The sequence below is a fragment of the Spermophilus citellus genome, assembly GCF_964194105.1.
Source record: "Spermophilus citellus genome assembly, chromosome: 5".
In the NCBI taxonomy this organism is placed as follows: Eukaryota; Metazoa; Chordata; class Mammalia; order Rodentia; family Sciuridae; genus Spermophilus; species Spermophilus citellus.
The window spans coordinates 19,377,536-19,399,050 of NC_138186.1; the positions used below are offsets into that span (position 1 = coordinate 19,377,536).

The 21,515-nt window shown below is 41.4% G+C and overlaps 2 protein-coding genes across 15 annotated transcripts in view; both read right to left on the bottom strand.

The window, feature by feature from the left end:
- Window positions 1-21,515, bottom strand: part of FARS2 (phenylalanyl-tRNA synthetase 2, mitochondrial) — a 531,440-nt gene that overhangs the window by 463,528 nt on the left and 46,397 nt on the right. Inside the window, exon 3 of one of the 14 annotated variants that reach the window (XM_081295215.1) lies at window positions 17,062-17,165. The exons of the other annotated variants lie outside the window; for them this stretch is intronic. The gene's annotated coding sequence lies outside the window, so the exon portion shown is untranslated. The remainder of the gene's footprint in view (window positions 1-17,061; window positions 17,166-21,515) is intronic. 14 annotated transcript variants of the gene reach the window in all.
- On the bottom strand, window positions 18,745-19,825 carry LOC308649785 (V-type proton ATPase 16 kDa proteolipid subunit c-like). The gene has a single exon (XM_081295625.1). It carries the CDS (start codon window positions 19,727-19,729, stop codon window positions 19,262-19,264), a length of 468 nt encoding a protein of 155 aa, XP_081151751.1. The 5' UTR covers window positions 19,730-19,825; the 3' UTR covers window positions 18,745-19,261.

The following is a 21,515-nucleotide window of genomic DNA, read 5'->3' on the forward strand; positions in this document are numbered from 1 at the left end:
AGCCCCAGGAAGAATAGCACAGTGTCTGAAGTTTCCCAGGATGAGGATGGTAAGACCACCTATGTAGAGGACCTGCAATGCCCCATCTAAAGTCCCAGGTGGCTCCTCCCAGTGGTTTACATTCAAGGCCATCTGTTTTGGGCCACTGTTAGGGTCTGTAAACAAGTCAAGATGGCGCCTGGCATTTTGCCAGAGGGAGTGGTTTGTGAAGTAACACCAGCGAGCCATTAAGTGTGGAGATTCCTTATTGGTTGACTGTTGTATCTAGTTTATGTTAATTAAGATAAGCTGTGTGGAATGTATATATACCCCTCCTGTCCCACTCCTGCTGTATCAATGTACACAAGTTGCTCGTCACCCCCGGTTATTTTGCTGCAGCCGGACTTCGGCAGGCCACGTTGGTTTTTAATGTCACAGAGGAGCCAGATAGCCTATTAAATTGTACCCATGGAGAGAACACAGGCCAGGCACAGCACACATATCTATAATCCCAGTAACAAGAGAACCTGAGACAGGAGGATCACACATTTGAGTCCAGCCTGGGCAACTTAATGGGACCCTGTCTCAAAAAAAAAAACAAAAAAGGGCAGTGGGGTAAGGACAATGCAGCTCAGTGGTAGAGTGGACCTGGGGTGGATCCTAAGTACCACAAACACAAACACAAGAAACAAAGGGAAAAGGAAAAAAAAAAAAGCTATCCTCTGGGCGAACCCACACACTTACACAGCAAGGATCTCATGCAGGGCTCTACCCCTCCCGCCTGCCTCTGGCACCTGGCCACTCTTCTGTACCATGCCCTTGGGCTTCGTGAGCTCAAGATCTCCCTGATCCACATAAAGTGCAGGGAGCAGTAGCCTCCCCTCCCCACATTTACTCTTGCCTTGGAGGCCCATCAAAAGACACTTTATGGCTCCACTCTGGAACTACATGCTGAATCTTACCCAGCTCACTTGAAGCACAGGTGTATGCAGATGAAGATAAGGAACTTCCCCATGGCTGACCCTGGCTATTAGGGTCAGACCTGCCAACACATTATTTTGGTCCCAACATAGAGGGACCATCCCTTTGAAAGCAGTTGGTTCTGTCTGTGCTCCCCCAGTGTTGCTGGTGCTGGGGGGGAGGAGGAGGTCACAAAGTCTCCCTGGGGGTCTAAGCTGAAGGAAAGTGATACTAGTCTCCAGGCCAGGAGGGGGAATAACAGGCACTTTGTTCAGCTGCCTTTCTGCTCCAACTCCTGCTCCTCCCCACAATGCCGATCTCCTATTAAAAAACAAAGTGAGACGGGAAGGGCGGTCTTGAGGTCATTGCTTGGGGCTGGCAGTGAACCTAGGTTCCACCTGAAAAATAAGGAAGGACTGTAGCAAGTGGGTAAGCTGAAAGCTGGGGCTCCACGGTGAAGGTGTGGCCCTCTACCTGGGGTGTCACAGCCCAAGACTTGACAGCTGGATTCACTGCTTCATCTTACTCCTGGCCTACCAGTAAGTCCTGAATCTCATTCCTTTCATAGCCAATGAACGGCACCAACTCATTCTCATTTGGCTAGGAGTCAGAGAAGTCAGAAAGTAGCTAAAATATAAGGTATCACATGACTCATGTTTATCCTCAGGGTCCCTTAGGATTTCCTTGAAAGTACCTCTCTCACTGGGGTTGAAAGTCAGGAATTTCTTCCATGAATTTCTGGACCCTACAGACATAGAGAAAGAAATGTGGTATATTTTGCATAATACCTACCCCCACTTGCTCCCAGAAGTTTTGTCCAACAAAAGGCAAAGAACCAGTGATCATGACATACAGAATGACACTCAGGCTACCCATCTCCTCCACAAGGCAGTCATGAGTTTTAAGGCAAAAATAAGGGGAACTGTACTAGAAGGTAACCAGCTTGTTTGCCAGACAGAAACTCACTGCTGAAGCCAAAGTCTATAACCTTAAAGACAGATATTCAGGTCGGCATCCAAAAAAAGTTCTTGGTTTTGGATCTTTATAAACAACCTCCTTCTTATAGTACTCCTGAGCAGCAGCACTCTCTAGCAGAATGTGTCTCCAGTCTTCTCTTACAGCCTCAGGAGGTAATGGAACATCTCCACTAGCACAGTTCATGACCAGGTGCAGGGTTTCCTAGGCCTCTATTATCTAATTTTCAGAATGGCAGAGTGATCTGAACTCTGGGGATGGTCTCTGGAGGCTAGAGTTCTGACTGTATGGCCCTCACAGCCATCTCAGTCCCACCTTACTTCAGGAGGTTGCCCTGTCCAGTGAAGTGGTCTTGAAGAGCCAGAAGCTGTTGATATGAGTCTGCTCCCCCATAGGGATGGTTATAAGGCCAGCTGCAAGTGACCTGCTAACTACAATAATGTGAAAATTCATTATAAAAAATGGAGGCATTTCTTTCATGCCCCAATCAATTGGAAAAAAGAGGCCATGGAAAAGAATCGGAAATAGTCGAGAACACCTGCTCAAGGAACTAACATACAAAACAATCCAATGAAACAGACTGCCCTATCCTTGAGACTGTTTTCACCTATCCACTGAAGATGGAACAGCCACCTTTGACCTTAAGATTAGCTTCACGTAGTAACTGCCACCTTACCAATCAGATATCACCAGCTCCCTCAAGTATCAAAAACACCAACCAAATGTAAAATAATTTGCACAGACTCCTCTGTCCTAAGAAAAACTCCTAGCCTCTCCTTTTTTTTTTTTTTTTTTTTTTTTTGCAGATATACCAGATATTACCCCAGCCTCAAGTGTCCTGGATTATAATTCTTTATTCCGCCCAAAAGTTCCTTTATTGGAGACTTGTCTTTATATTTTGATTTCACTTTAACCCTAACAAATTAAATATGAAGAGAAATGAGTCACAGCAGCACACATCTTTAATCCTAGCTACTCAGGAGGATGAGGCAGAAGGCTCACAAGTCTGAGGCCAGCCTCAGTAACTTTGTCTCAAAAGATGAAAAAGGGTTGGGGAGGTAGCTAAGTGGTAGAGCGCCCCTGGGCTCCATCCTCAATATCATAAATAATAACAACAAATAAAAAGAAAAATATGAAGCTGAGCATGGTGACACGCACAACTATAATTCCAAGTAACTAGGGAGGCTGAGACAAGAGAATCACAAGTTCAAGGCCAGCCTCAACAATTTAACAAGGCCCTAAACAACTCAGCAAGACCCTGTCTCAAAATAAAAAATTAAAAATGTTGAGGACATAACTCAAGGGTAAAGCACACCGTGGGGTTAAATTCCCCAGTACCCTCCCCCCAAAAAAAGAGTGCGATAGAAATACATAGGGGGCAAAAAAAAAAAAAGATAAAAAATAAAAATGAAAAACAGCTGAAATAAGAGTTGAGAACAATAAAAAATTAAAAGAGTAAAAAACTAAAAAGAAATATGAGCAAATAAAAATTGGGAGAAAAATAATAGAAAAAGAAAAAAAATAGAGAAACCAAAATCAAAATAGACAAAAAGCCAAAGAGGAAAAAAAAGCTAATCATGATCAATGTTCTGGGTTGCAAAGATCAAACTTGAAGGCCCACTCAAGGACTTATAAGGCACTGGGAACTTCTACACAATGGTTGTATGAGGTCTTAGCAAAAAGTATGTCTATGAGGACCAATCAAGGCCTGGGATAATAATTCATAGTGGTTTCTTCATTTTCAGTCTCAAAGATCTCTTTTCTCAGTCAACTATTGGGGTCAGAAACCAAAAAGTACTTTTTATATGGGTTAAAACAATTAATATTTACCCTCTTAGAAAATAAAACCTGTAGAATGGTTCAGAGACCTTTTTGTTTCTAGTTAGAAAAACTGTGAAAATTGTTTTAAGACTTTTAATATCTACACTTAAACTCTTGAATTCGTCTCCAAATGATGCCAGAACCTAACTGACATTATGATACTACAGTGGAAATGTCTCGTTAGCCTACAGATAGTAAAGTACACATTATCTCTGTAACTGAGGGGAAGGTAGCTTTCATCATATTCTCATTGATTGTGCCCAGCTGCTCTGGAGTGAATTTTTTCCTCCCACAGGCCAGAGAACTTACTATGACAATTTCAATTATCCTTAAATATATAGGTTTCAGCCTTGCCCCATTCATAATGGCACAGCACCAGTACCTCAGGGGAAGGAACCAAGAATCCCCTTCACTCACTCCTTCTTTAACATGTTTCCTTCCCCTATGTAGATCTGAGCATCTGACCTCCATCTTTTCCTTCACTCTGAAGAATCTCTCTAAACTCTTCACAGGCAACTCTATTGGTGACAAATTCCTTCAATTCTGCCCTTTTAAAAGATGACTTCTCTAGATACAGGATTGTGGGCTGGTGGCTGTGTTTGTTCTTGTTCTTATAGTTTCTGAAGAGAAGCCTGATGTCATTCTTATCCTTGTGCCTATAGTAGGTAAGATGTCCTTTCCTTTTGACTTTTGAATTTCTCTCTGATTTTCCTTCAGTTTTAATGTGACATGCCTAACCATAGGTATCTTGGGCATTTGCCTGTATGATGTTCTTTGGGCTTCTTGGATCTATGGTTTGGTGTCTATCATTAGTTCTGAGAGAATATCAGTCATTACTACCTCAAGTATTTTTTCCTGTTCCCTTCTTTTTCTTAATGTAGTACTTCCATTAGGCGTTTATCATACCTTTTGTAAGTGCCTCATAGTTCTTGAATACTGCTTGCTTTTTTCAGTCACTTTTCCTTGTACTTATCCAGTTTGGGAGATTACTAACAATGTATCTTCAAACTCATTGATTCTTTCCTTGGCCGTGTCCAGTCTACTGATAAAACCAATGGCATTATTTCAGTGTTTTTGTTGGCAATTGTTAGCTTCTGATTCTTTCTAGAGTCTCCATCTCTTACATTTGCTAGTATGCTATACAATTATCCATTACTTTGGGAGGGTAGGCAGTGATCAAATCCATATGCCACACAAGCAGTCTTTAGCATATTATCCTAGTTATTTTAAATTCCTTATCTGATAATTAAAAAAAAAAATCTCTGCCCTATCTGTGTTCGGGCTCAGTGCTTGATCTTTCTCTTCAGACTATGCACTTAAACTTGCCTTATAAACTTTTGCTGAAAGCAGTACATGCTGTATTATGTAAAAGGAACTGAGGTAAATAGATAAAAGCCTATCTAGTTAGGATTTGGGGTGTTATTGGCTGCAGGTGTCAGAGGTTAACATTCCCTCTGGTGTCCTTGTTTTTGCCTCCTGATGCTTTTGAGTTCCCCTGACAGTCCCTTGTTACTATACAGGAGCCTGACTGATAGGAAGCCAGGGTGTGGGGGCAGGAGGTGCTCTTATAAGTCTATTAGTATGTCTCAGTCTTTTTGTAAGCCTGTACCCATGGGATATGACCTTCACAAATGGTTCTCTGCTTTCTTTTCCCATTTAGGCAAGACAGGAAAGCTAGAGGAGGCTGGAGTTGGATATTTCCCATCTCCCAGGTCAGTTAGACTCAGGTAAAACTCAAGTCTGTCAGACTTTGGTAAAACAGTTTCAACAGCAGGCTTTTGTTAAGGAGAACAGAATGCTGTGGGGCTTTTATTTCACAGTGGTTACTTTTCCCTCCCACTGTGAGAAACCCCCACCACCACCACCAAGACCCAGGTGGGGCTTCTAGAAGTAACATCAAAGTAAAGACTCCATTAGGACTCGGCCCTGAGAATGTGAAACTCAAAGCTAGTGCACACTGAACCTAGCAAGTCATCAATTACAGTTAAACTGTTCTGACCAGTGCTGTGGTGAGAGCAGGGGCTTTGGGGTGTGTTCTGTAAACTATGATTCTAGGTATCCCCTCTTTCTCCATTACTCAGGGTAGAGGTATTATTCAGTGACCTTGGCTCTCTGATGGGTTAAGAAGAGTCACTGATTTTCAATTTGCTCACCGTTTTTTTTTTTTTTTTTTTTTTGCTTTTTGAGCTTTTTTTTTTTTTTTTCCTATTGTGAAGACAGGGATATGAACTTCCAAGCTGTTTACATATTATCTGCTTAAATTTTTTTTTTTAAAGAGAGAGTGAGAGAGGAGAGAGAGAAGAGAGAGAGAGAGAGAGAGAGAGAGAGAGAGAGAATTTTTAATATTTATTTTTTAGTTTTCGGCAGACACAACATCTTTGTTGGTATGTGGTGCTGAGGATCAAACCCGGGCCGCACGCATGCCAGGCGAGCGCGCTACCGCTTGAGCCACATCCCCAGCCCTGCTTAAATTTTTTGATTAATTCATTTTGGTAATTTTATAGTCCTCTATATTTACAATGCTCATAATGTTCAAAAATGCAGGTTTGGGGCTGGGGATGTGGCTCAAGCGGTAGCGCGCTCGCCTGGCATGCGTGCGGCCCGGGTTCGATCCTCAGCACCACATACCAACAAAGATGTTGTGTCCGCCGAGAACTAAATAAATAAATTTTTTTAAAAAAAAAATGCAGGTTTGCCTCAAGTGATTTGCTTATAACATGCTATTTGAAAGTACTATTTATGTTCAACATACAAAATGTTTAGGGAAGTTGCTAATCTTCAGGACCAGTCACCCAGGGTGAATCTTTCCCAGTGCATCTGACATTTAAAATCTCTCCAGCCGTTTTGATTACAACGATCCTTCCTTTATAAATAACTTCTAAAACCAGATGTCAGCCAACATGAATATGGCTCTATTAGTCAGCTAAGGCTGCCAGTTAAGCGTCTGGATAGCCATCGGCATCCCTCTTCATAATGAAGCCCTTGCGAGATGACAGAGTGAATACCAGCAGTATATGTCTATGTCTTCAAACCTATCTCTCTCTCTCTCTCTCTCTCTCTCTCTCTCTCTCTCGCAGGACTCATTTGCTGATGCCCTATAAGGTAGCAGGAGGAAAATTACTTCATTTAAATAAAATGGTTTCCTAGATGGTAGTCTCTCATGGTCATTTGCCTCTGCACATGTATTTATAATCAGCCCATAGCAAATGTGTTAGGTACTGCACTGCCCTCTGTTCCTCTCTTCTCACAAAAAGAAGAAAAAAAAAAAAAAACCATCAAGTGACCCTTTAGAAATAATACAAAGTGAAAAATTCTTCTCAAAATATTGTGATACCAAAAAAAGATTCTTGGTACTTTCGAAAATACATGTCTTATTTTTGATATCTATCCCATTATTCTTTTTTGAAAGGTGGGGAATAATACTATTTCATTTCAAATATTTAATATAAAGACCAATGGTGGAATTTTTTTTTCAGATTGTGTTTTGATCATTTCTCTTTGCTCCTTTCTCTCATCATCAAATGAATTCCCCACTTATCCCTACGATTTTTATCTTCAAAACTTACTCTTTCACCTCAGTAAATCTATACTGAATTTCATTAATTATGTCTTTAAAATCATAGCAACAATCACACTCTAAAAGTGAATTAAAATGTATATCTTTAAAAAAAAAAAAGAAGCATAGCAACAAACAAAATATCCCACACAGTTTTGATTGCACTACAGGGTTTCTACAGGTGCTGCAGGCAAAGGAAAAACCTGAAAAAAACTTTACACCAAAGTCACAGTAATGAAGAAATTGCACACAATACACACGGGAAGGAAGATTCTCGGTCTGACACAATCCAGCATTTATGGGGACATAAAGTTTTTCATCCTGACTAATACTTGTCAAGGATTCTCATACCAATACACAGAAGATTATACAATCCTGAAAGATTGTTACTTGTTCAAAAAGATTATTCCTGAAATCTAAGTCATTTAAAGAACACAGTCATTTAATGAAACCTTACTCTACAAAATTATTCCTTCAGGACATCTTTGCACAAAGCCAAGACTCCATTAGCAAAATCATGTCCATCCAGGATGGTCCTGCTTTAGGTTTTTATATATTGGACTTTTAAGAAACAGACACAACTGAACTTTTGTCATATAGGTTGTATTTCCTTCTCAACGGACTCCAGATTGCTATGTAAAATTCCCTATTTCTCCAAAAAATTTTCAAATAAAAATGATATGAAATTTCACATTAATTATATGCAAGAATAATAAAATCTATATCTCCTCAATAATTTCTCATTATTTTGGAAAAGGGAACTGAAGCTCTCTAGGTGCCACTGAGCCAGTGGTAACCCCCTGTTCACCACACCTTCCAGGATCACAAGTATGAGGAGAATCTCCCTAAAATAGGGTCATAGATTAGTCGTGCAAATGAGACACACAAGATGACTGAGCATTCGAGGAAAAAATACCCAATCAAACTGAGAAGGAACAAGATATTAGCTCTGCCCTAAGGAGAAAACTAGACCTTACACAGTTTATCATAGAAGGTAAAGTAAGTGCTTAGCAAAGAGTTGATGGATTTCTTCAGCTATATTGCAAGAAGAAACTAGCTCAGGTGGTCCTCAGGGTTCAGCAGGCCTGGTGGGCCACCCCTACCAAAACAAAACAAGGAAGGGATCCTGCCTGCACCCAGCCTCCAGGCTCAACTCAGTCCTCCTCTCCTTGGTGCCCATCCACTCATCCTTATTGAATCCTTCTCTTCAACACCTCAGGAGTGCAGCTACCTCTTTCCACCTCTCTTGCCACTCTCTTCATTAGCCACCTTTATCTCCAGGCACCCTTGACTGGTTACAACCTTAGCCTCCCCAATGCACTTTCACCAACACAATCAGAATGATCTTTCTACTTTATGACAAGGCTAGCTAAAACCATTCAGTGGTTCCTCAATGCAATAAATCTCTCTATAGATAAAATCCAAATGTGTTTGTATAATTTATAAGGTCCTTTACAACAGGCTCAGAGGTTTCCAAGCTTTTCTACACAATGAAGCCTGGGGAGCATACAATTCCCTATGCCCCGGATCATACCCCACTCCAATTAAGTCAAAATGTCTTGGGGTGGGACACAAGCATTAGTATTTTCAATTCTTTACTTTTTTTATTCCAGCTGATCCTAATATGCAGCAAAGTCTGGGAATCACTGAACCAACTACTATTTATCTCTCTGGACTCACCAATTACACTCCTTCACCATATTATCTAACTCACCAGAATGACTGTTCCTGTTTTCAATAAGTACACATGCTTTCTTGAATGCCACACTTTGCCGAGGCTGTCCCCTCTCTCTGGAATGCTTCTCCACCATCGAGGCAAGTGCACATCTACCTCCCACAACAATTCAACTCCACCTACAGTAGAGTTCTAAAAAAAAGTTCCCCAGCAGAGACTGCCAGCTGGAGGAAATTAAATCAAGTTACCAACAAGGAAAACACATACTAAATGGCAATACACGCAGATCTGCGTCATAAATGCTGCGATAGGCAACTTGTGAATCCAGCTGGGAATCAGGTGAAATGATAAAGTGTTGCCCTGAACCAACCAGCCTTTATCCAGGAAGCGTTCATGGATGAGTTAAAGAGGGGAGTAAAAAAACAGTGGTAATTTAGCAAGTGTCCAGAAAACCAGATCTAGCTGAGAACAGCCTTTCTGGATGTGTGTGGCTCGCAGTGGACAAGCAGACCTTTGTGAAGAACTGTGGCATATCCCAGCCAGATGATGAGGGGCAGGTGAATTTCTAACCTCACACCCAGATGACGCTTAACTAAACCATTATCTGGATGAACACTGAAGTTTATTTCAAGAAGAATGGTTCTTTGTACTTTTTTCATCACCTGGCTTTGCACTCCTACCACCTTTCAAACACACTCACACACACTCACCCATCCCAGAATCCTCAAATCTGTTAGGGGCCGCAGCAGTCTGCTTTCTTGGCAACTTGAATTTTACCTGTTAAAGCACTGAACACAAGTTGATAGGACTACCTACTGGCTTGATGGTACTCCAGGAAGCAAAGCTGCCTGAGAGCAGGGATATGTCCACCTTGATGCTCACAAATCCAAGATTTAATCCCAGATGGAAGCTCCTCAGAAAAGGAACTGTGTCTTTGTTTCAACACCATATGTCCAGAACTTACTTCAGTATTTCTGGCACATAGTAGGCACTTAAGTTTGTCATTGAGCCCAAGCTAAACTTGCAATTGAGCGTTTGAAATTTATATTTAGAACCATGGTCTTCAAAATCTGAGAAGTCATTCTTTAGGGAAAAACAGCACAGAACAGAGGGCAAGAATGGAGTGCCCTAGATTTTCTAGCACATCCTGAGAATAATCCTATTTTTCAAAACCTCACTGAATGAGCAAACTCCCAGTGGCTACAGAGCCAAGTTAATCTTTGAAGCTTTGATATTCCCTTGTTTTTCCTGCTATCTTACTCTAATATTCTACACCACTGTTAACGTCTTTTCTAGGTTGGCAATATTGTCTTCAAATATCAAACCCTCAGACAATAAAGACAATTCCCAGTCTACTTCTCAGGGTTGTCATAAAACTTAATGAGAGTATATGGAAAAAGCCTTCTTAAACACACACACAAAAAATGCTACACAAACGTAAGTTAGGAGACTTATTAGAGATTAATAGTAAGCAAAGCCCAGAAGGAATTCTTACTGAGATTCTTATATTTTAATTTCTGGGGATAAATGAATGCTCTGAATGAGATCGCCATCCTTTTGAATTAAAGGAGAATTCAGAAAGATGGTAGCCTCATTCATAATCTGAATTGCTTCCAGAAGATGGTCCCAAGTTACATGCTTGTTCAAAATTATCTACAAGTTTCAGACATTGTACACATCTAAAAAGTTCATTAGAAGTCAAGGAGCTTTATGTACATAAATTTAGTTTGTGGATGAATGTTTGTATTATATAAAACCCATGAACATTTAAAAGATTCTATGATGCATGGAAAGCTATAAAAAGTAACTTATAGCCCCAAAATAAATCCATAATGGGTAAAATCACATGGGAATACAATGGATATACCAATCTGAATCAGAAATACATTATAGTTATAGAACAAAGCAATCTGTGGATGGGTTTTGCCTCTCATTTTTTGACAGCTAGATCCAGACATGAGTTCCTTGTTCCCATCACTTACAAACTATAATGTTCTTACCTACCCCTTATGCCCATGGTTAAAGAGAAGGGCAAAGCCTTTTTCGGTTTGTTATTGTTGTGTTTTGCAGTACTGGAGACTGAGCCCAGGGCCTCTAGCATGCTGGCAAGCACTCTAGCCCTGAGCTACATCCCTACCCCTCAAAGCCTTCTCAACTCAAAACACCAAGGTCAAAAACTGAGTTTGTAAATATAAAGGCCGGGCACAGTGGTGCATGCCTGTAATCCTAGCGGCTGGGGCAGGGGGGGTGGTGGCGGGGATCAGCAAATTATCAAGATGCTAAGCAACTCAGTGAGACCCTGTCTCTAATAAAATAAAAAATAGGGCTAGGGATATGGCTAAGTGGTTGAGTGCCCCCCTAAACTCAATTGGCACTTCAGTTCAATCCCTGGTAAACTACTCCCCCCCCAAAAAAGGGTTAATATCACAATTGATAGAAAGTTTTGTAGTAATTTCTTGCCAAGTAATAATTATTAGGCTTCTTTAGGTGTGTACATGTTTTAACACAAAGGGGGGAAAAAAAGAAAAGAACAAGTCCTGTAATCTTACACTCAGATAAGCCCAGTAGGGTTAAGACAAAATAAAACTGTTTCCATTAATTTTTTTTTTAACCTCTATTTATTTCCTATGTGGTGCTAAGGATTGAACTCAGTGCCTCAAAAGCACTCTACAACGGAGCCACAACCTCACCCATCAAGTGATCCTTTTGGACAGGGTAAAGGGAATCCCTGGCAATATCTATTAAATCTATCAATTAAAAAAAAAAATCAAGCTGGAGATGTTTTAACTTTTTTGTAGATGTAGATGTACAGCATGACTTTTTTTTTTTTTTTTTTTAGTGTGGTGCTAAGGATCAAACCTAGTGTGCCTCACACGTGCTAGGCACAAGCTCTGCCATGGAGCCATAGCCACAGCCCTTCCGGTTTGATTCTTGACACACACAGGGTTATGAACCACACTTGGGTTTTCACTTAATAACAACTTGCCTTAAAATCCATTCTCTGAGTGGCTGGGGTTGTAGCTCAGTGGTAGAGGGCTTGCCTAGCATGTGTGAGGCACTGGGTTTAATTTTCAGTATCACATATAAATAAAATACAATAAAGGTCCATCAACAACTTAAACAAAATATTTTTTTTAAAAATCCATTCTCTGGCTGGGTGTGGTAGCACAAGCCTATAATTATAATCCCAGCTATGTAGAGGTTGAAGCTGAAGGATCACAAGTTGGAGGCTAGCCGCAGCAACGTAGTGAGGCATTTGAACATGCCATGACTTATTTGCCTAATGTCTTGATGACGTGCTTTGGCTGTTACCAGAATTCTACTATGACAAACAGTGATGAAATGAGCATCACTGTTCACATACCTTAACAACCTTGTAAGTACAGACAAAGGGGAACTTTTTAATGATTGTATTGCAGGAGAAGAGGCCATATGCATTTGGATACTGTCAGATTCCACAAAAGAGTGGTTGCTCAACTTGCTCTACCAAGGACATTATTTTCATTCATTCATTCAACATGTTTATTGAGCCTTAACATTTCTTCAAGATATAACAGTGGTTTAAAAATAAAAAGCAAACTCGTCTGTGGACCTCACTGTTTTGGTGTTGAGCTTCTTTGCCCAAACCCTCGTGGGCACTTAGAAAATTGCCACTACACTCCCCCATGAAGCTACATCCCCACACTTTTTTTTTTTTAAGACAAGGCCTTTCTAGTTTGCCAAGCCTGGTCTCAGAGTTGTGATCTTCCTGCTTCAGCCTCCAATTACAGGCCTAAGATTACAAGCCTGAGCCACCACACGAGACTAACTTTCACGTTTTTTATGTCAAGTTTATCCATATGTTTTCTATTATCTTGACTGTCACAAGAAAACTATTTTAAAACTCCTTTTCTTGAATAGATAAAATAGAGGCACAACACAAAATTCAGAATTCCCTTTCAATGGGAATGGGGGTAGTGCAGGTACCTGTCACCTCAAGTCAGGATCAAGCCTGCAGGGTAGTTTGCATCCTACCCACACACTCCCCACAGAGATTCTGACAGGTGCCACACCTTCACACCTACATCAATTCTAAGGCCAAGATGAGATAAGTCATAAGTCAGGAAATTAGGTAGTTGATAAATATGTGCTGAAATGTACAAGCTCACTACTAAGAAATTTTAAAACTTAATGCCACTGTTTATTCTCAAGATAACAAAGTTAAACAGCAGTACTACCCAACATTACATGTTGTATATGGTTATGTTCATGCATGTTACTTGTATCAACTTGTACAAGTCTGTGTGTATGTGTCTGTACACATGCTTACACCAATAAGTAAAGTATCAAAATGTTTATCCTTTTATTTGCTGGCAACTATATTGAAAATACCAAAAAAAGGGTTGTGGCCAGTGGTAGAGCATTTGCTTCGCATGGGTGGGGCACTGGGTTCGGTCCCCCGCACCACATGAAAAATAAAATAAAATGAAGGTATTGTGTCCATCTACAACTAAATATATATATGTATATATATGTGTGTGTGTGTGTGTGTGTATATGTGTGTGTGTGTGTGTGTGTGTGTATGAAGAAAAAAGAAAGAAAGAAAATGCCCAAAAGAACTAATCTTAAAAACACAGAGCTTTATGCAGAACAGGCTCACTAGAGGATCATTTACCATCAGAAAGATATATATTCAGATCAGTGCCTCTCAAATGGCCACTGTGGACTGAGGAGACTGACTGCTCCCATCAGTCTAGTTGAATGACAGAAGGCACCACAGCCCACTGATAGCCCACTGAGGTGAAAGAACTAAGCCACTGGTCCACATGGTAAAAGAACCAAGTAAATATATATATACATATTTTTCTTTTGAGCTGGGGCCAGGGGGTAGGGGTGTTTACTGGGGATTGCTTTACCATTGAGCTATACATCCATCCCTAGCCCCTTTTTATTTTTTATTGTGAGACAGGGCTTCATTAAGTTGCTTAGGGCCTTGCTAAGTTGCTGAGGCTCGATTTGAATTTGCAATCCTCCTGTCTCAGCCTCCCAAATCACTGGGATAACAGGCATGTGCCTCCATGCCTAACTAAGTAAATATTTTAATAAATGTCCCTCAATAAACATTGAAGCTTCTATAAAGAACATTATATATAAAACAAAGACAAACATATATGTGTTTTAAAAATGTAAATGTTTAAATTATACATAGGCAAAAAATGAAAGAAAATATGTTATAAGTGGTTTATGTTCAAATAGAACTTAGGTAAGTTTTCTTTCAATTTTTCCACATTTTCTAAATGTTTTAAACCAAGTTTATCTTTCTCTTAACATGAAAGAAAATGATATTTCCTTCAAGACCAAGCAAAGTCAAAAGGTGTGTACCCAGCATGCTAAAGCAGAGTACATATCAACAACATGGCAGTAAAGCTGCTTACCTTTTTACTGAATGACCACATTACCTGTTACTACACAAGATAGTGCAGAATTAGATTTTTAGGCAAGCATAGAAAAATCATCACGTTTGCTATACTACAAGTAGGATGAACTAGATCATCTATGTGCTTTCCCATAAAGACAGTGCTTACATAACAGGTCACCCTGGGTGTGTTTCACAGGCTTACACACTCTAGCACCATGTATTAAAAAAAAAAAAAAAAGGTAGTCAGTCAAACCAAGGACAAAGGACTCTAACCTTAAGTTGCAGAAACATAGTAAAAGCCCCCTGAAATGTAAATATCCATAAATTCCAAACCTGATTACCCAGTAGCTCTAACTACTGACAGCTTACGAGGTTAACATCAATTTCAAGGGGCCTCAAACCACAATGAAATGAGCAGGTTCCAGTCATCTACAAATCATTCAAATCCCAGGGCAGACATCACATGGGCTGTTAAAAGAACCAGTAGACTGTTAATTCTCTTTGTTGCTTTGTCTCCTCAATTGTTTCACTTGACATTCACCATGAAAACTTCCCTCATCATTAATGTGTTTAGCTTTAGAATTTCAACTACAAAACCAAACGTGCACATCATAATGGGGGTAAGGGATTGAAAGGAAGAAAAACCACCACATAGTAGATGGCAATATTGAAGTTTAGATTTCAGTCACACAAGAGAAATCAAGAAGCTCAAAGTTAGTGTTCCCTTGACAACCTTAAATCTCCACTCTGGGCATATGGATTATAATGAGAGTTTTATTAGGATCACAATTGTGGCAAATACACACTCAAATCATGTACCATATCTAACACTGCAACATTCTCCCTTTAAAAACAAAAGAATAAGTTGGCATTCAAACCCAGAAATAATCCAAAGCTGTAATTTTGTATGGAATTACATTTTGATTCCACACAGTCTCTTGGCACTCAATACAAACCTCCAGGCCTGTACCACTCTGGGCCCTATCTGATTAGGACACTAAAACCACAATCTCTGAACTCATTTGCTGTGGTCACACAGCAAAGTAAATTCAAAAAATATACATCTGTAGAGGGCATGGTAGGTGTGGTGTAAGCTCAACTACCATCACAAGTTCTCCCAAAAATGCATAGTGAAAAGGATGCGAAACTAGAGATCAAGACATCCTTCTGAGTCACCTGCCATCTATGTGACCTTAAGGAAGATGCTTCATCTTTATGGACTCAACTTCCTCATCTTCAAAACAAGGCAGTCTTGTCAAATGGCTTGGGAGGTTGCTTACATGAGTAACATGCTCACAAGACCTTCTCTAAATTCCCCTGCTGAAATTTCTTTTTCCTTTACCCCATGAAGTCTGCTTGAGGTTTTGCATGTGAGCACAAGGGCTGCAGGATCCTGTTACTAACTATAGAGCTTTGGCAGAATGTTCAGGACCATGAGGATGAAATGATAATTTCCCCATTCATTCATGGCGAGACATAAAATGACCACAGGTGTACAACATAAACAAAATAATGCACTAGACATTTTATAACTAATGCATAAAAAATTAGTAATTTTAGAAGGTATAAACCCTACTTTAAGGCACTTAATGTTTATAATCCAATTGGAAGAATAACAAATAGGAAAAAACTGCAGTGACAAAAGTCAAAACAAACTGCTAATTAATCATACTACCTTTTCCATTGAACATAGGTATGACCTCAAAATCCTTGTAGACATAAGCATTCCATTCAGCAATCAAAACACTATCCTTACCATGTAAGGTTAGGTGAGGTACTCTCCTGAATAGTGGTGAGGCACTTCCAATGCCCTCCCCTGCCGGTCCTACCAAACTCCGCTGACTTCCGCCTCTACTTCTAAATCACAAAGTAAGGAGGCACTAAGAACCTAGTCACAATGTCTATGTCATTTCATAGTTGTTGACTTTCAAAAGTACAAATCCCAGGGAAACAGGAAACATAGAACTTGTTTTACCCCATGTCTAGCACACCACTCTACTAAACAGAATTGGGTAACTATGATATTGACATTTGACACCTAGTATACTGTCATTAGTAAGCCCAATGCATGGCGCCACAGAGGTTTAGTTCTAAACACACACACAATTCCTCCTCTTCTGCTGTGAGCGGCTTCAGCCCTAACCCTGGCTGGCCATCTGGGAAACAAATGCCTTTGTGATGCTCTTGTAAATTGGCTCCACTCTTCTGGAAAGAATCTGGCAATACATTTTAGAAGCCATAAAAATGTTCATACCCTTGACCCATTAATGCCACACCTGGGACTCTAACACAGGAAACATTTTAGAACTCAAAAGATGGAAATACTACATATATAAAGATATAACTCACAATAGTATTAACAATTTAAAAATGTTGGAAGCAACATACTAGTCAATAATGAGTTAAATAATTAATGGTGTAGCATCACAACAGAATATTATGCAATCATTAAGATGGTAACTATGGAGATTATGCAGCGATAGGGAAAATATACAAAACAATTGATACAACTATGAAAAATCATTGGAAGAAATTTTTAAAATGGATAACGATTGTTTTTAGATAGTGAATGTAAGTTTTTCCCTATTTCTAAGCTTCTTGTAATACTGTTTTGATGCTTTTTTAATTAAAAAATAATCTTCTATAATTAATGTGTACCTCTGATATCAAGAACAAAAAGCCCAGGAACCACCTTACCTAGAGAGCGAAAATGACCATCAGCATTCCACCGAAGTGCAGGGCATGGGGGGCTACAACACGCAGAGCAGTTTCAGGGAATGCCACCTGGAGGTGTTGCGTGCCTGTCAATGATTGCCAAAAAATGAGCAGTGTCCATCTGCTTACCCCAGTCAATTCCCTTTGTTATTAGCATCCTAAGGCAGAGATTTCCCCAGGTGCACCTCACGTGCTGTCAGCTTAACTATCCATTTAAAAAATTTATGTGGGGTCACACAGGGCTACCCAATCACTTGGTTAAAGAAATGGGTCCAGATTTTCACATTGAGAGCCAGGAGGAATGTCTACAGTTAGGAAAGCAGAAACTGCAATTTCCTTCCAGTGAAGCAGGGGCATTGGCACATGATGCGAATGTGTAAAACAAGAGTCATGGCAGTGCCAGACTGGCCTCTCCTAGGCTGACACAGGGAAGAACACCTGGCAGGTAAGGGACATGTCTTCAATCCTAATAAACATTACTCATCAGATGGATACATACTTCACCATGGGGCTGCTAATCCCCACATGGAGACTCAGCCCTGTGCCCACCCCAAGGGACCAGCCCCACCCAGGGAGACCTTAAAAGCTCCAGTCCAGCCTTGGGCGCTGCTCATGCATTCTCACCCTCATCCCTGTGCACCTCTGTACCCCAATGTCCATGACTAAGGTCTTGTCTCTCCTCTGTATCTTAACATCTCTGTGTGTGAGCCCAGAGAAGAAGCAAAGCAAAAAGGTTCAGATACATGTTTTGAAGACAAAGAGAACTGACTTAAAATTCAAGTTATGTTACTCTACTCTGCAGCCATAGGAAAATTACCTAAACTCACTAAACCTCTGTTTCCTCCTCTGCAAAATTTGTACCTATGCCAAAGTATCATTACAAGGTTTAAATGAAATAAATGTAAACCCTTATTAATGCTGAGTAAAAGTTTGCTATTCTGTGTCCTCTCTTCCTTCGTAGCTGTAGCTGGCATCTTGGGTGTCCTCTTCCTCCACCACCCCATCTCTCGAACATGAATAGCACTGTCCACTCTGTCATGAAGCCCCCCTCATCCTTACCACAGACCTAAACTCAGCTTGCACTCAGGAAGCACTCCACTGTCCGAAACAAGGCATTCTTGTTTCTGAACTGTGATGAGGCTCCACTTGCCCACCAAACTGAGGATACACACAGCAAGCATTTCAAAGCCTGGATACCAGGGCCATACTGCTGGGCTCAGGGCCCTGTTCTTTCACTCACTGTTCATGTGACTTAGGACAAACGGTTCAATCTCTGTGCCTCAGCTCCACATTTGTACTAGAGATACTATCAATGTCTGCCTCCCGAGATTGGCTCAGGAGTAAGTGTGTTGGTGAAGCTCTGAAAATGTGCTCACATAAAGGACACTGGCTTTTTTTTTTTTTTTTTTTTTTTTTTTACTCCAACTCCATACATGAGTATTTAGACCAGAGGAACTTAGAAGGCCTATGCCCGCCCACATCACAAGTTAACCAAACAGCTTTGGCATTATCATGAAGGTGACACAGGCTCTCTAGAGCAGAGGCTTGTGATCCTCTAAGCAGTTCACAGACCAGCATCAACAATATCTGGAGGCTCATTAGAAATGCAGTCTCATCCCTGTCCAGCCACAGCACAAAAGTCTCCACCTTTTTTTTTTTTTTTTTAACACATCCGAGAACTTTATTGGACACAGCTGGGCGCCAGGGCCTAGTGGCTGGCGTTCTGCCCCCGACCAGGGCACCAGGCGCAAGGGGCGGTTCCATCCAAGGAGTCTCGCAAGGGGGACCCCACAAGGCCACACTCTACCTAAAGGGTACTATATAGTTGGGTTGCTCCACAGATGCATGAACAGGTCAAATCTTTTATAAATAAACATCCAGTGAAGAGAAAAATGACAACTCTAACTCATCCTTATACACAGAGCACTCTAGGGCGGGGCCGGAGGCTGGCATCCTCACCGGTCGGGGGCCTGGATAGGAGATGAGTGGGCCCAATGTCCACAGCACGGGGAGGAAGGGGCCAGGCGGGGAAACAGACAATGGGCACTAGGACACTGCGCATTTACAAGACCAACTACGGAGGAGGGGGTGGCTGCCCGTGCATGTGTGTCAGGCTGTTCATTCTGGAATGAGGAGGGGGGTGGTCTCTACATCGTGTTCTGTGGCTGGTGAGCTTGAGGGGCTACTTTGTGGAAAGTACGAGGGCCACGATGAGACCGTAGAGGCCAAGCACCTCAGCGAAGATAAGGATCAGGATCATGCCCACAAACAGCCGGGGCTGCTGGGCAGTGCCCCGAACACCAGCGTCCCCCACAATGCCAATGGCAAAGCCAGCTGCCAGGCCACTTAGGCCCACACTCAAGCCTGCACCAAGCTGGAGGAAACTCCTGTAGAGGCTAATACCATCATTCAGGGAGTTGGCGATGAGGACTGCCACCACCAGGCCGTAGATGGCAATGATCCCAGCCATGACCACTGGGATGATGGACTTCATGATCAGCTCCGGCCTCATGACTGACATGGCTGCGATGCCGGTGCCACTCTTGGCCGTGCCATAGGCGGCACCCAGGGCGCTGAAGATCATGGCGGACGAAGCGCCCATGACCGCGAAGAACGAAGCATACTCGGGGCTGTTCTTGGTCTCGGACATGTCTGCGGGCGGGGCGGGGCGGGGCGGGGGGCGAGCTCAGCGGGCCGCAGCGAGGTGAAAACAGCAGACCCACGAGCGGGCGCAGAGGCGAGCGAAGGCGACCAAAAGTCTCCACCTCAACACTCTGTGGACACAGTAACCTGGGGTTCCTGTTGAACAACACAGGTCTGGGGTGGGGCCTGCGGCTCCCAGACCACACTTGGAGGAGCCAAGCAGAGAGTTCCAAAGAGGAAGTGTGCCAAATGTAATAGGAGTGTCAACTGGAGTCTGTAAATGACAAGAAGGGTAGATGGGGCATGACTGATAACCGTGGAAAAATGCATAGCTAAGAAAATAAATGGCAGGCAGTAAAAGGAGCTCCTTGGTTAACTCTCCAAAGTGGGGATGTGCGGTATTCAGCTTTGTTTTCTCAGTTGAATGCTTAACACGAAGGAAATGTTCACTGAAATCATCTGACACCAACTTTTATTTTTGTGGGGTTCACCAATTTAACCCCAATTTGAAGAAACTGGAATAACTTTTTTGTTTTAAAAGATCAAAATTGTTTCCTATTTGTTGTCCCTTCCGCCTTACCTTAGCATAGGTTGAGCATCCCTAAATCTGAAAACCCAAAACTTTTCAAAGTCTAAAAATTTTCAAGTGTCAATATGACAGCCCAGGTGGAAAGTTCCACACCTGACCTCATGTAACAGGTGGCAGACTAAAAGTACACTAAAATTGTTGTATAAAATTACCTTCAGCTTATGTGTACACAAAACATAAATTAGTCTCATGTTTAGACTTGGGTCCCATCCCCAAGATCTCTCATTATGCATATGTAAATATTCTAAAATTTGGGGGGGGGGGGGAATCAGAAACCTAAAACACCACAGGTCCCAAGCATTTCAAATAAGGGACACTCAACCTGCATAACATGTGACTCTATACTTCCTACATGAAGATGATACAAACTATTCTGAATTTTTTCCCTTAGAAATGATGCTGTTTTTTCTGGGCAGTGGTGCATCTGTAATCCCAGCAGTCAGGAGGCTGAGGCAGGAGGATACCAACTTAAAAGCCAGCCTCAGCAACTTAAAAAGTGCCTGTCTCAAAAACTAAAAAGGGCTGGAGATGGGGCTCAGTGGTTAAGCAACCCTGGTACCAAAACAAAATAACAAAAAAAAAGAGATGATGCTGGCTTTGAGACAGGTATGGTGGTATACACTGATAACCCTAATCCCAGCAACTCAGGAGGCTGAGGCAGGAGGATCCCAAATTCTAGTCCAGCCTTAGTAACTTAGTAAGACCATATCTCAAAATAAAAAATAAAAGGAACTGAGAATGTAGTTCAGTGGCAAAGTACCCCTGGGTTAAATTCTCATTATCCAAAAAAAAAAGTGTGTGTGTGTGTGTGTGTGTGTATAGACACACACACACATATACATACATATACAGATATATACACACACACACACACACACACACACACAAACATACATACATACATACATTTGCAAGGCCCTGGGTTCAAATCCAGTGCATTCACACATAAATGAGTGATTCTGACTTCGAAAGACTCAGGAGGTAGGATGGACTAGTAGAACATCTTCAAAAAACAATGGGCTGGGTTTTTAGAGAGAACTTGCTGCTACCTTGCTGCCATTTTCCTTTCAAATTCCTAAAATATTAAAACCTAAATTAAGAAATCAGAAAAAAAGGGCCACATTTCTATAATCTTCAAACTTTTCTTAGTGACATACATAACTAACCACCCCCTAGAGGTCAAGAACCTGGGAATAAATACAGA